Raw genomic sequence first — 12,674 nt, forward strand, 5'->3', positions numbered from 1 at the left:
CTCTAGAGTTTGAGGTTGGCTATAGCACTGACAAGGAATGCAGAGTGAAATTCCTTTATTAATCTTCATTCTCGATTGTCTCGTGAAGCCCACAATTCCCTCATACTTACCACCATGTGTTCTTTCAGCTGGACTACAACAATTATTTCGCTATTTAGGTTTAACACTTCGCTAGCCGCTTATAGCCATGCAAAGATGGGAACCTCCCCATACTAATCCCCTTTTAGATGAATCTGACGCTCTACTCCCCCTTCTTCACTCTCTACAAATCCCCTAGAGTACATCGTCATGTTTAAAACGGTTTGGAACGACTACACGTGTCCCTTTACGAACGGACCATCTTCCCCTTGCTGCCCTTTAAATATGGCGACACGCGTCTTCTTCTTCATTGTGTTTTTCAGTTTTGGCTCATTTTCTCAACGCGATCGCTGTAATCATTTCCGTTTGATTTCCTTTAGGTATCAATTTTCTCTATCTTTTTAGTCTTTCATGCAGTCGATTACTCTTCTTTTCTTTGATCTTGGTTTCGAATCCTTTACCTGTTATCTTCCCCTTTTTCTTCTAGATTTTAGACATGTAGATGTTGTCAGGTTATGCCCTTTCTGTTAATTTGTCTTTGTATCCCATGAGGATTCATGTTGCTCTTTTGTTTTTGGTTTTAAATATGATTTAGTTTGCTCTAAATCTTTAAAAGATGATTTCGGCTACGAGTGTAAATTGTGAAATTCGGAAGCTTTTTTGGCTTATTTACGCCTTCAAATGTTAATCAGGGTTTTCTAATTATGCTCCGTGATTACGCAGGTTGTGTATTGTGTTGATTTCGTTTAAAGATGCAGATATTCATGAAGACCTTGACCGGTAAGACCATAACCCTTGAGGTGGAGAGCTCTGATACCATTGACAATGTAAAGGCCAAGATTCAGGACAAAGAGGGAATTCCACCAGACCAGCAGCGTCTCATCTTTGCAGGTAAACAGTTGGAAGATGGACGCACTCTCGCGGACTACAACATCCAGAAGGAATCCACTCTTCACCTTGTCCTTCGTCTTAGAGGTGGGATGCAGATCTTTGTCAAAACCCTGACCGGGAAGACAATTACCCTGGAAGTTGAGAGTTCTGACACAATTGACAATGTCAAGGCCAAGATCCAAGACAAGGAGGGGATTCCACCGGACCAGCAGAGGTTGATCTTTGCTGGAAAGCAACTTGAGGACGGACGCACTCTTGCCGATTACAACATCCAGAAGGAGTCGACTCTTCACCTTGTCCTGCGGCTCAGAGGCGGGATGCAAATCTTTGTGAAAACCCTGACTGGCAAGACCATCACGCTGGAAGTTGAGAGCTCCGACACTATTGATAATGTGAAGGCCAAGATTCAGGACAAGGAAGGGATTCCCCCGGATCAGCAGAGATTGATCTTTGCCGGTAAGCAACTTGAAGATGGGAGGACTCTGGCGGATTACAACATTCAGAAAGAGTCAACCCTGCATCTTGTCCTTCGGCTCCGTGGTGGTATGCAGATATTTGTGAAGACGTTGACAGGCAAGACGATCACACTGGAGGTTGAGAACTCCGATACGATTGACAATGTAAAAGCGAAGATTCAGGACAAGGAAGGGATTCCTCCTGATCAGCAGAGGCTCATATTTGCTGGTAAACAGCTGGAGGATGGGCGAACTCTGGCCGACTATAACATCCAGAAGGAGTCTACACTTCACCTTGTTTTGCGTCTGCGTGGTGGGTGTTGAAAATCTCGACATCTATTTTCATGAATAGGGTCTACACGCCCATTTCATTGAATTCTTAACTTAGCTAGCGGTCAGATGCCGCAATGCCGCGTCAGCGTCTATATAGGTTTTAGATGTTATATTTAGATGTCATGCATTATGAAGAAGACGACTTTCAATAAAATAAAGCTTTAAAGTTTATTTTTATGAGCGTTTGTGATACGTGCCTTAATTCAAATCACAGTGTGCCTTGTTATGAACTCTTGCTTAAATCATGTTGTGTGACTCGAATCGTTTTCTAAAAAATTATTGTGTTTTATAGTCATTTTTGCAGCTATATAAGTATTTTATGCTGTACATGATTAATATTTCTTTTTAAAGGGTTAAAATGATGAAAATAATAGATGACAACCTAGACATATTTAAGAATTTGATACCCGTAGAAAATTTTGATGGTTACTATTTTTTAACTTAATTAAATGTGGGGGATAGAGCATTTCACATTGAAAAAACAAAAGTGCTTATTATTAGTCTATCAGTTTACATGCTCTAGTTGTTAAACCAAAGTTATTATTAGTCTATTAGTTTACATGCTCTAGTTGTTGTTTTTTTTATTTAAATACTTAATTAAATAAATTAAGTTTGAATGTGTTCTATATTTTAGTATAGAAGATCTCTATAGTTCATTTCTTTTTTGATAAGTGACAAACCTTCTATTGATCTGAATAAATTACATAATTTACATAGAGCCCCAGACAGCAGGGCGACACCCAACAAAAACAGCTAACAGTTGCCAGACAAATCAAGATGATAAACTGATCCTCCTGCAACAAAAGTAGATCCTAAACAAAATGGGGACAAATCCCTTAGATAATTGGCAAAAATAACAGTGTCGATTAGTACAAGCCCCGACCTATTCGCTAATAAGCAATAAGACCGATCAATCCGAGCCGTTGAAATCAGAGTCTCGATCCGACAACCATCCTGGATATCGCGCAGACAAGAAGCAAGGGGGTTAACCACGCGATGAGAGCGGTTTTCCCCCACCTCTCCTTGCCACGTGTTGCCTTTTGTATGGAATCGCGTGCAATTGCTCCAAAACTTGATACCACCCGTGTCTTGCGTAATAAACCACTTGTGGTTTTTGGGTTTTATGGAACCCACCTTGGTGCCGCTCAAAAACCCATTAGGCATATACGATTTGTGAACATGGTCTTGAGGGGTGTTGGGTCCCAGATGGTCCCACCAAGGGCCATGTGGCTCCTGGTGGACTTGCCCATAATCTTATCAAGATGGGGTCCACCTGAATAAGTCAGGTCCTGAATCTTTAAGTGAATAGCACGATTGATCTCAACCGTTGAAAGAAACGCCCCTATCCAATGCCCCAAAAAGATATTGCGCGGCCAAGATGCACGGAGGTTAACTGCGCAATAAGAGCGGTTTTCTCCCTTATCTCTACACCACGCGTCATCTCTTGAATGAAAACTTGTGGTTCTTCCACTAAGCTGGAAACCAACCAAAGCCCGCGTGATATACCACTTATGGTATTGCATCTGAGGATCGCTGGGTAGAGACCGTCCATCCGAGCCTGCTAATTTGTCTGCCTCCTCCTTTTCCAAGCTAGCTCTCGGGAGTTACTAACAAAAAGCTGCTAAGCCAAGAGAGTCTCAACGATCCAATATGTGTTATCGCTGACCTTGAAACCTTCCTCTGTCATTCTAATGCCCAGGGAAAAGAGACGAGAGTTTAAGAACAGAAACCGACGACAAAATGGGCACTGTCCTGCCCATCTCTATTTCCAGTATCAACACTGCTCAACCATGAATCCCAGTCTGCATTTGCTAGAGTGGAACAATCCTCCCGTAGTTTCCCAGCAGGAAGAAACTCCCAAGGATGTCGAGAATCCCTGTCCTTGTTGATCACCCCTTCATTGGCTAGTCTGTTTGCAAGCATGTTTGCCTTTCTTCTAACGTGCACAAATCTTAATGTTTTAAGGATTTGTAAGTGTGATTGGAAACGGTGGAACACCTGCAGCAGCCTCCAGTGCTTTGACACTTTGTCTGGCAAGGTTCCATTTTGAATCTTCTTGGCAGCTTTGACAACCAATTCCGAGTCAACTTCGATTATGACATTCTGTAAATTTGCCTCCGCTAGGATCTCCATACATTGATCTAATGCCAGAAGTTCCGCCATGTTGTTGGTGCCCTTTTCTAGGTGTCCATGGAAGATGTATTTTATATGTCCCTCATGATCCTTGATGGCTCCACTAAAGCCAGCTTCCCCGGGATTGTCCTTGGAGGCTCCATCAATATTGACTTTGAAAAAGCGTTGAGGAGGGGGCTGCCAACCCCTCTCCCCTGTGTTTAAGGTTCTCAGATCCTTCTTTACACCCTGAGGGTTGATGGCTTGAAGATCCAGATTAATAAGAATTTGTATCTCCTGAGGCAAAGGAGGATTTGTCGGTTTCATTCTCAGAATGCTTCTGACTGTTTCCTTGAGCTGTTTCAAAATCTGATTGATGATAAGTTGGGGTTCTCTGGCTTTGTTTTTGAAAATTCTTCTGTTTCTTTCTTTCCAAATATTCCAGATGACAAAGCCTGGAATTAGCATCCAGGCTTTGTTGATGATTTCATTTTCTGAGAAGTTTTTCCTCCATTTTGATAATGTATTAGATATGCTGAGCCTGTCCCTATCGGTCTCTCTGAAGCTTGAGGCCACCCAATCCCAAATTTTGGCAAAAAAGGAGCACAAATTAAGCAAGTGTTCAATCGTTTCCTCCTGCAAGCCACAAAGCTGACATTTAAAGGGGCCAATGAAAACTTTCTTCATAAGGTTTTCCCAAGTTAGGATTTTCTTTTGATGAACAAGCCAAATAAATAATTTTATTTTCATCCATTGAGAGGTCTGCCATAGCTCCTGCCAGACTTTCTCAGCTTTTACCAAGTTAAATCCAGTGATTGCCTGTTTAGCCTCTTTGAGATTGTAGTTACCTTCATTGTTTTTGCCCCATCGTAATTGGTCAGGAGCAGAGGAGACCAGAATCCTTCTTTGCTCTATGTCCTTAGCAAGAGCCTCTACCATACCCTTCAAAGGGCTTTCTTCGTTGTAACTTAGATTCTTCCATTTCCTCCATTTATCCTTGTTCCTCCCTTGATCCCAAAAGTCTTTTACTAATAAGAGACCTTTGTTGTCTGTGTCCCTTTTAAGTTCTGCTAGTTCATTCTTTTTCAGGATGGGTTCCTGTTGCCAGTTGTCCTCCCAAAAGCGAGCCCGGTCCCCAGCTCTAATTTCCCAAAAACAGTGCTTCTGGACAATGCTTTTGTTCTCCCATGCAAGGCTCCAGAGGTATGAGCCCTGATTTGTCCTGTCATTCTAATGTGAACCTGTTCCTGCCAATGCCTGGTGTACTTTTGAGTCCAAAGTTTGGCCCATGGTGCTCTCGACTCCTTGATCCATCGCCACCACAGCTTGGCTCCCGAAGCCTGACTCAGAGTCTCCAGATCTTCCAGACCCAAACCACCATGGCTTTTGGGTTTGTAGAGCTTGTCCCAGGGAACTAAAGCCCATTTATTTTTCTTTTCCCCTCTGCCCCACAGAAAATTCCTTTGAATGTTTCTTATTTGCTTCTTTATGCACTGAGGAGCTGGTATAGCTGCAAACATAAAAATGGGGATGGCCTGCAAAACCGCCTTGGTGAGCACCAGACGCCCTGCAAAGTTTAAAGCTCTGTACGTCCAATTGTTGATTTTGTCCTGAAGCTTGTTTAAAATTGCTTCCCATATATGCTTACACAGGGGTTTGTCCGTGAGAGGAATGCCTAGATATTTGGAAGGTAACTATTCCCTTTGAAAACCCAGAATCCTGGTGATATTTCTCTGTATTGCAATATTAGTGTTAAAGAAAAAAATATTGGACTTGCTTTGGTTTACCTCTGTGCCTGTTGCCATAGTGAAGTCGTTTAAGATATCTTTGATTGCTTTTGCCTCCCTAACTATGGGTACACCCTGCAGCATCGTGTCATCCACAAATTGTTGATGAGTGTTGGCCTCTCCATCCGGGGTGAGCTTGATTCCCTGAATTCTACCTTTAGCATTTGCCATTTTGATTGCTCTACCAAGCCCTTCCATCATGAGTACAAAGAGGAAGGGAGAGAGCGGATCACCTTGTCTGAGTCCATTGGAAGGTGTAAGAGTATTGGAGGGAGCTCCATTAAGCAAAATGGAGAAATTGGTCGAGGTGACTAAAGCCATAACCCATCTTATCCAGTCTTGGTTAAAGCCATAGGCTTTAAGAATGGCTCTGATGTAAGACCTGTTGAGTTTGTCATAGGCCTTTGCAAGGTCTAATTGGATGATCATACCTTCTTGCTTGCTGTGTTTGAGAGAGTGTACCACCTCATGGGCTTGGATAATGTTGTTAAGAATTTGCCTTCCCTCCACATAGCATGTTTGCTCCTCAGATATGAGTAAAGGTAGCAGTGGCTTGACTCTATTGGCTATCACTTTGGAGATGATTTTGTAAACCACATTACATAAGTCTATGGGTCTAAACCCATCTGGTGTGACAATGTTTTCCTTTTTGGGATTAGAGCTATAAAGGTTGCGTTTAGTGCTTTTAGAACCTTTTTGTTTTGCCTTGAGTCTTCAACTACCTCAAGTATGTCCTGTTTGATTGTATCCCAGCAGGCTTTGAAGAAATTGACATTGAAGCCATCTGGTCTTGGTGCTTTTCCATTTTGCATTTCCTTGATCACCTCACTAACCTCTTCTTCCGAGACTAGCCTATTGAGATTGTGGTTGTCCTCATTGGTGACCAACCTGGGAATGTACTGAGTGATCTTCACAATGAACCTGGATCTGTCTTCCATTGGCTCCTTTGCAATGTCCGAGAAGTGTTGTACTAGGGTCGACTCCATGTCCTTGTGAGTTACAAATTCAGAACCTTGAGAGTCCTTTAGCTTGTTGATTATGTTATGTGCCCTATAAGCCATAGTAGATTTGTGAAAGAACTTAGTGTTCCTTTCTCCCTCTTTGATCCATTGGATCCGGGATTTCTGTCTCCAAAAAGTTTCCTCTTGTAGACAACGTTTCTCCCATTCTTCCTGCAGAGAATCAGTCAGTTTCTGTCTTTCCTCATTGAAGCCCTCTGTGATATTGATCATATTGACCTCCTTGAGTTTTTGTTCAGTACTCAATCTGGTCTTGATGATATCACCAAATTCTTTTTTGTTCCAATGCTTGAGTTTGGATTTAATGTATTTTAATCTCTATTGGAGCATGTACATCTTAGTACCCTGGATGTTCAAATCCTCCTTCCACCATTTGGCAATGTTTCTGGTGAAGTTGGGGTTAGAGAGCCAAGCATTTTCGAATCTAAAAGGCCTGTTCCTCGGTGTGCCCATAAAGGAAGCTTCTAGTTGTACAGGTCAATGATCTGAGCCACCAAAGGGCAGAATGGACACTGATATGGCTGCTCCTGTGAGGATGAGATCCTTAGAGACAATAAACCTATCCAGTTTTGATGCCACTTGGGAAACTCCACCTCTTTTGTTATTCCAAGTGAATGTCCCATTTGTAATTTCGGTGTCCACTAGTCCCATGTTCATGAGGAAATCTTGGAAGGCTTCAGAGTCTCTGCCCAGCTGTCTGGTACCTCCTTTTTTTTCCGAGAGAGATCTTATCATGTTGAAATCCCCTGCTAGTATCTAGGGTATGTTGGGATGACGTGCTCTGAGACCTTCCAAGGAGTTAAGAAGTTTAAGTTTCTCTGCATGTTGTTGAGGGCCATACACATTAGTTATCATGTAGGTCTCCTTGTCCCCTATAGGCTGGCACACCAGAGAAAGATAGTTCCTGGACGCTTCAGCATCCAGTATTCCTAGCTTCCGTGGATCCCATAGCGTGAGAATCCCTCCTGCAGAGTTAATGGCTTTCACCTCTAAATAATCATACTTAATTAACCATTTATTATGGATTTCTCTTATTTTTTCCATTGAGCATTTTGTTTCTTGAATAAAGACCATGTCTGGTTTTTCCTCTTTTAATCTATTGCTGAGATTTCTCTGTTTTCTTCTACTCCCTAACCCTCTAATATTCCAGGTTGTGAGCTTCATTAAGAACGGTTAGTAAAAGAGTAGTTGGTAAGATCTTTCATCTTACCTAAGTTAATCATCAGTTTCCCACATTCCGTTAGCAGCTCATTCTGTCTTTTCCTTCCTCTTTTCCTTCCTGAGTCTTTTGGAGATGATGTCTGCGGGTTCTCCATCACTTTGACCCCACTCTATTCTTGGCTTTCGTGGTTTCTTTTGACTCCAGTTCCCTTAGATTGCGCCCTCCATAGATAGAGTTGTTGGACTCTATCATAATCTTCTTTAGGTAGTGAGTCCACACCTTTATTCTTCCCCTGTTCCTGAAATTGCTCTAGATCTAGATTTTCTCTGTCTAGTATCTCCTGCAGTTCATGATCCTTCGTACTTGCCTCACTTGGGGTCATTTCCTAGTCCTTGCTGATCTCCATGTAGCTTTGTAGTTCCTCTATTTGCCGATTGTTTACTGGGATATCCTCCATTTCAGCTTCCATATCCTGCTCCTTAGGGATGTTATCCTTGACTGGGTCTGTTTCCACGTTCTTCTCCACTTCCTCGAGGATTTTGAAGCTATTGTGTCTTGTCTGTTTGTCTTCGCTTGTCTTCTTATGTGATCTTTTTCCCCTTTTCCCTTTGCCTCCAACCTTGGTAAAACCCTCATGATCTTTGTCCATAGGGGTCTTTCCACTATTTTCCATATATTTTGTAGGGCAATCTCTAAATAGATGGCCATGTTCATGACATTTTTGGCATCTGAAAGGTATGTGCTCATAGTCTACCATTTGCATCCATTCCTCATCATATACCTCTAAGATTATTGCATCCAGGAGGGCTCCAGATAGATCCATTTCCACACATATTCTAGTGAAGGAGGTATATTTACCTTTGAGAGTTGCTTCTGATATTTTTACAAAATGCCCCAGCTTGTTGCCTATGGTTTTCAGTGACTCTGGTTGCCAGTAGTCCAGAGGTAGTGAGTACAGTCTGATCCAAACTAGTACAGATGTGAATGTTTCTCGTTCTGTGACAAAGTTCATCGTCCATGGCCGCATGTAAAGTCCTATTGCAACATAGAAGTATGGTCCCCATTCAAACACTTTATCCTTGTCCTCTAGCCTCGCAAACACTACTGTGAAGAAGCCCTTTGAACCCAGATGCACATGTATCTCTCCTTTCGGCTTCTAGTGGCTCCTGATCCAGATGTGTAAGGCTCTCGCCGTTGACCATATTCCCATAAACTTGCAGATGATCGCATGTTCTCTCATATGGTCCCTATGCGCTTGAATCGCTGGATCACTTAATATGACCCTAGGGATGATGCTCAATTTGGGCTTGCATGCTCCCATAGTTTTCATTTGAGGCCTTTTCTTGCTACTGTTTCCTTTCCCCCTTTCTAGACTTGAGTCTTGTTGCTCTTCTTCCTGAGTCGGGATCTCATTGTGTCCCTCTATTTCCTTTCCTCTTGTTTCTGCAGTCTAATGTTTCCCTCCTGCCTCCCTGCCTCCCTCTGTGACGGCTTGACTGTAGGAGGGAGCAATGCTCCCTCTTGCGCGACCCGCCATGAAACCCTAAAACCAAAACTGACGCCAACTTCAAGTTTTTCTCAAGTTGCAAAGCGTTTCATTCATCTCATCTCTATAGTTCATTTCACTTGAGGTATAGTAAATAAATAAAAAAACCTCTTTTTATATTTACTTCGTAAAACTCAAAAAAAAAGTTTTATTTAGGTAAAGCTTATTGGCTTATTGGCCAAATACCATATTTATAAAAGAAGTATGGTAAATAAATAAATATAAAAGATGTATAAAAAGATATGGTAAATAAATAAAAATATATCAAATAGGATTAGAAATCAACATAACTCCTAGAACCAACCTAGATCAAAAATATCATGGGCTAAATACCATGGTAAATAAATATAATTTTTTTTTTTGCTCCATAATCCACTTTATATTTATGAACACTCAAAAGAGATTTTATTTAGGCCAAGCCTATAGGCCAAATTATTATTTATACCATGCAAAAAAAAATATTATTAACCCTAATATTAATATTAAAAGATTACTGTTAATATAATTATTAAATCTAATATTCATATTAATATATTATAATGCTAATATTATTAAATTTAATAACTTTGGATTAATACAATATTAAATTTGTTATATTATAATATATATTAATATATCATCTAGATGTATATGGGAGGGAAGAACAAAGATATCGAGTGATAGAGGTGGAGAGATTGGAGAGTCGAAAGGGAGAGATGTAGATAAAATCAAGGAGAGGGGAGAGGAGGAATGAAGAGAGAGAAAGACACCATTTACAATATTTCTTACAATTTGAACTTTAGTTGGTTCAAACAACTTCGGAAAGACACAACCCATGAGTTCTTTATACATAAGGACTTACCACTGGGATGTGAAGACTCATGGAGCGCATTTAAAGATCTGGCTTCCAAAATTCATACAAGCATTTTCATCAACATCTTAATTCAAATGAATCTGTATAACAAATGAAACATGTTTGGAAGCTACTTAACTCAAAATCTCATAATAACATGAAAGAGAGGAGACATAATGTAATCCCAGAATGAAGGAATCACCACTGATATGCATTAATATTATGAATAACACATATATTGAAAGAAATATGGCTTCCAAAATTCATACAAGCATTTTCATCAACATCTTAATTCAAATGAATCTGTATAACAAATGAAACATGTTTGGCAGCTACTTAACTCGAAATCTAAGAATAACATGAAAGAGAGGAGACATATTGTAATATCGAAATTAAGGAATCACCACTAATATGCATTAATATTATGAATAACACATACATTGAAAGAAACATGTTTGGCAGCTACTTAACTCGAAATCTAAGAATAACATGAAAGAGAGGAGACATACTGTAATCCCGGAATGAAGGAATCACCAATGATATGCATTAATATTATGAATAACACATACATTGAAAGAACCATAACATTCTAAAAAATAACACAGAGTTTCTTTCAAAAATCATGAACCTTTTCTTTGTTTATCAAAATCACATATATAGGCCTCTATGGACAAAGATAGGCCGTTAGAGTGATATTCTTTCTTGATTCGGTTCATTATGCCAAAAATATCTTAAGACTTCAGCTTGTGCGCATGCACAACTATTTCAACTAAAATGTTCTCATTATAACTGATCAAAGTAAAAACAATAAGTAAAAATAACAAAAGAGTAGCCTAAAATGTAAAGCTTGGCATGATCCGGAGAATCTTCAAGAGTGATTGGATGACTAGGCCTTGTGAGGCGCATGTGGAGGCTGAGGACGAACCATTTGCACGATAGGTGGATTAGCGAATTGTTCACATCTTTCCCATAAGGCTGGAGGAGGCTGAGGAGCGAAGCTAAACTTTTTATAGTTGATCTTGAAATCAATTACCCCTGAGTAGTCCAACCTACTGTGAAACAGACTCCTAACCATCCCGAGTAATTGAAATTGCTTCTTTAAGAAATTTACCACGATCGTCCTTCTATCATTTTCTTATTGTACTTCTCCCGTGGCAGCAATTCCCCACGAGGTCCCCAAATGTTAGGTAATCCAGCCTGCAAGATTATTCATTGAAAGAAGCCATGTCCTTCTGCAACTTGATGAGGCTCTGCTCCACTTTGACTCAAGCTTCTTCTTTTGAAATTACCTTAGAAATATCCATGACTGCACTGATCCCGTTTGCTATATCCATTGGCCTCAACTCCTCTATTGGCCTCTCATTCAGGAAATGAATGAATTTCAGGTTCCTTATACTCATCTCTTTAGCATTTATTAATGGTGGTCCACATTCTACATTGATGAATCTTTTCTCATGTATCAGAGTTATATGCTCCCATCTGAGATTCATCTCTTTAATGATCTCATCCCATACCAACTGCCTGGCTTCGAGGCATGTTCCCTTTCAGCGTAGCCTTTAGTTAAATTATTTCTTGTGTTGCAGCATGCAGAGTTTTAGTGACATGTTCAACATTTGTAACTGAGGCTTGCAATTGTTTCTCCTTTTGCGCTAGCTGGAGCTTTCGCACTGTCTAAGTCTCTTTGGGTCTTCTTTAGTTCACCTTCAAAGAGCTGTAACTCAGTTAAGGCTTGATTGAGGTGATCAGTGGGGTTCTGGGGATCTTCAGGCACTACTACTACACACATGAGAGTCAATCTTTTGTTGTAACTTGGCCATAGATTGTTCCAAAATCAATACATTTTCTTTACTATCTGCCAACTCCCTCGTTAGTTGTTCTTTATCCCTTTCCACTTGTGCCACCCCCTGGGTTTGAACATGCTCACTGTTGGGTATCTTTAGTTTGTGCCTTAACTCCTGATTTTCCTTTCGAGTTTCTTGTAGGACAACCTCAATTGTTGATCTATCATCTAGGTTTACACCTAGTTTGATAATCAAATCCGTATGAATCCTTTTGTAGATACATAGCTCTTGAGTTGGCCTTCTCTATTTTCATTTTATTGGAGACCTTTGCTATGTATGTCTTTGCTCCATTGATAGTCATAAGGTTTTTCCCCAAGTCATTATATAACATCTCACCAACCTACTTATGTAAGTTGACCTTTTCTGAGAGAGGGACACTGACCAAGTTCAAGGATACATCCAGGGTCTTGCATTGAGGTCCTTTAAGTAAGATCTATACTGATGGATACCGTAGTGAAAACCTCATTTCATCCTTCTCTTAGTCCATGGCAGTCAGTAATCGAGTGTGACGAGGAGTAGATTGGGCTATCATTGTTCTCTGCAATCTCTCTTTGATCTTTTTGTTGCCCTCATTAATGGCCCTTCCCAGGGGTCAACTTGGTCCTGCAGTAGTAGCAG

At 40.6% G+C, this 12,674-nt stretch overlaps 1 protein-coding gene across 1 annotated transcript in view; it reads left to right on the forward strand.

Moving 5' to 3' along the window:
* The first annotated feature begins 332 nt into the window (after nt 1–332).
* Nucleotides 333–12,674, forward strand: part of LOC149153477 (polyubiquitin-like) — a 37,017-nt gene continuing 24,675 nt past the window's right edge. Inside the window, exons 1-3 of the mRNA XM_089441921.1 lie at nt 333–458; nt 802–1,741; nt 1,777. Of these exons, the coding sequence (XP_089298047.1) occupies nt 831–1,741; nt 1,777 (912 nt within the window). The 5' untranslated portion in view covers nt 333–458; nt 802–830. The remainder of the gene's footprint in view (nt 459–801; nt 1,742–1,776; nt 1,778–12,674) is intronic.

Source organism: Pinus tabuliformis, chromosome 9 (assembly GCF_031772625.1).
Source record: "Pinus tabuliformis cultivar Carrire ecotype Pingquan chromosome 9, CPIR1, whole genome shotgun sequence".
Taxonomy (NCBI): domain Eukaryota; kingdom Viridiplantae; phylum Streptophyta; class Pinopsida; order Pinales; family Pinaceae; genus Pinus; species Pinus tabuliformis.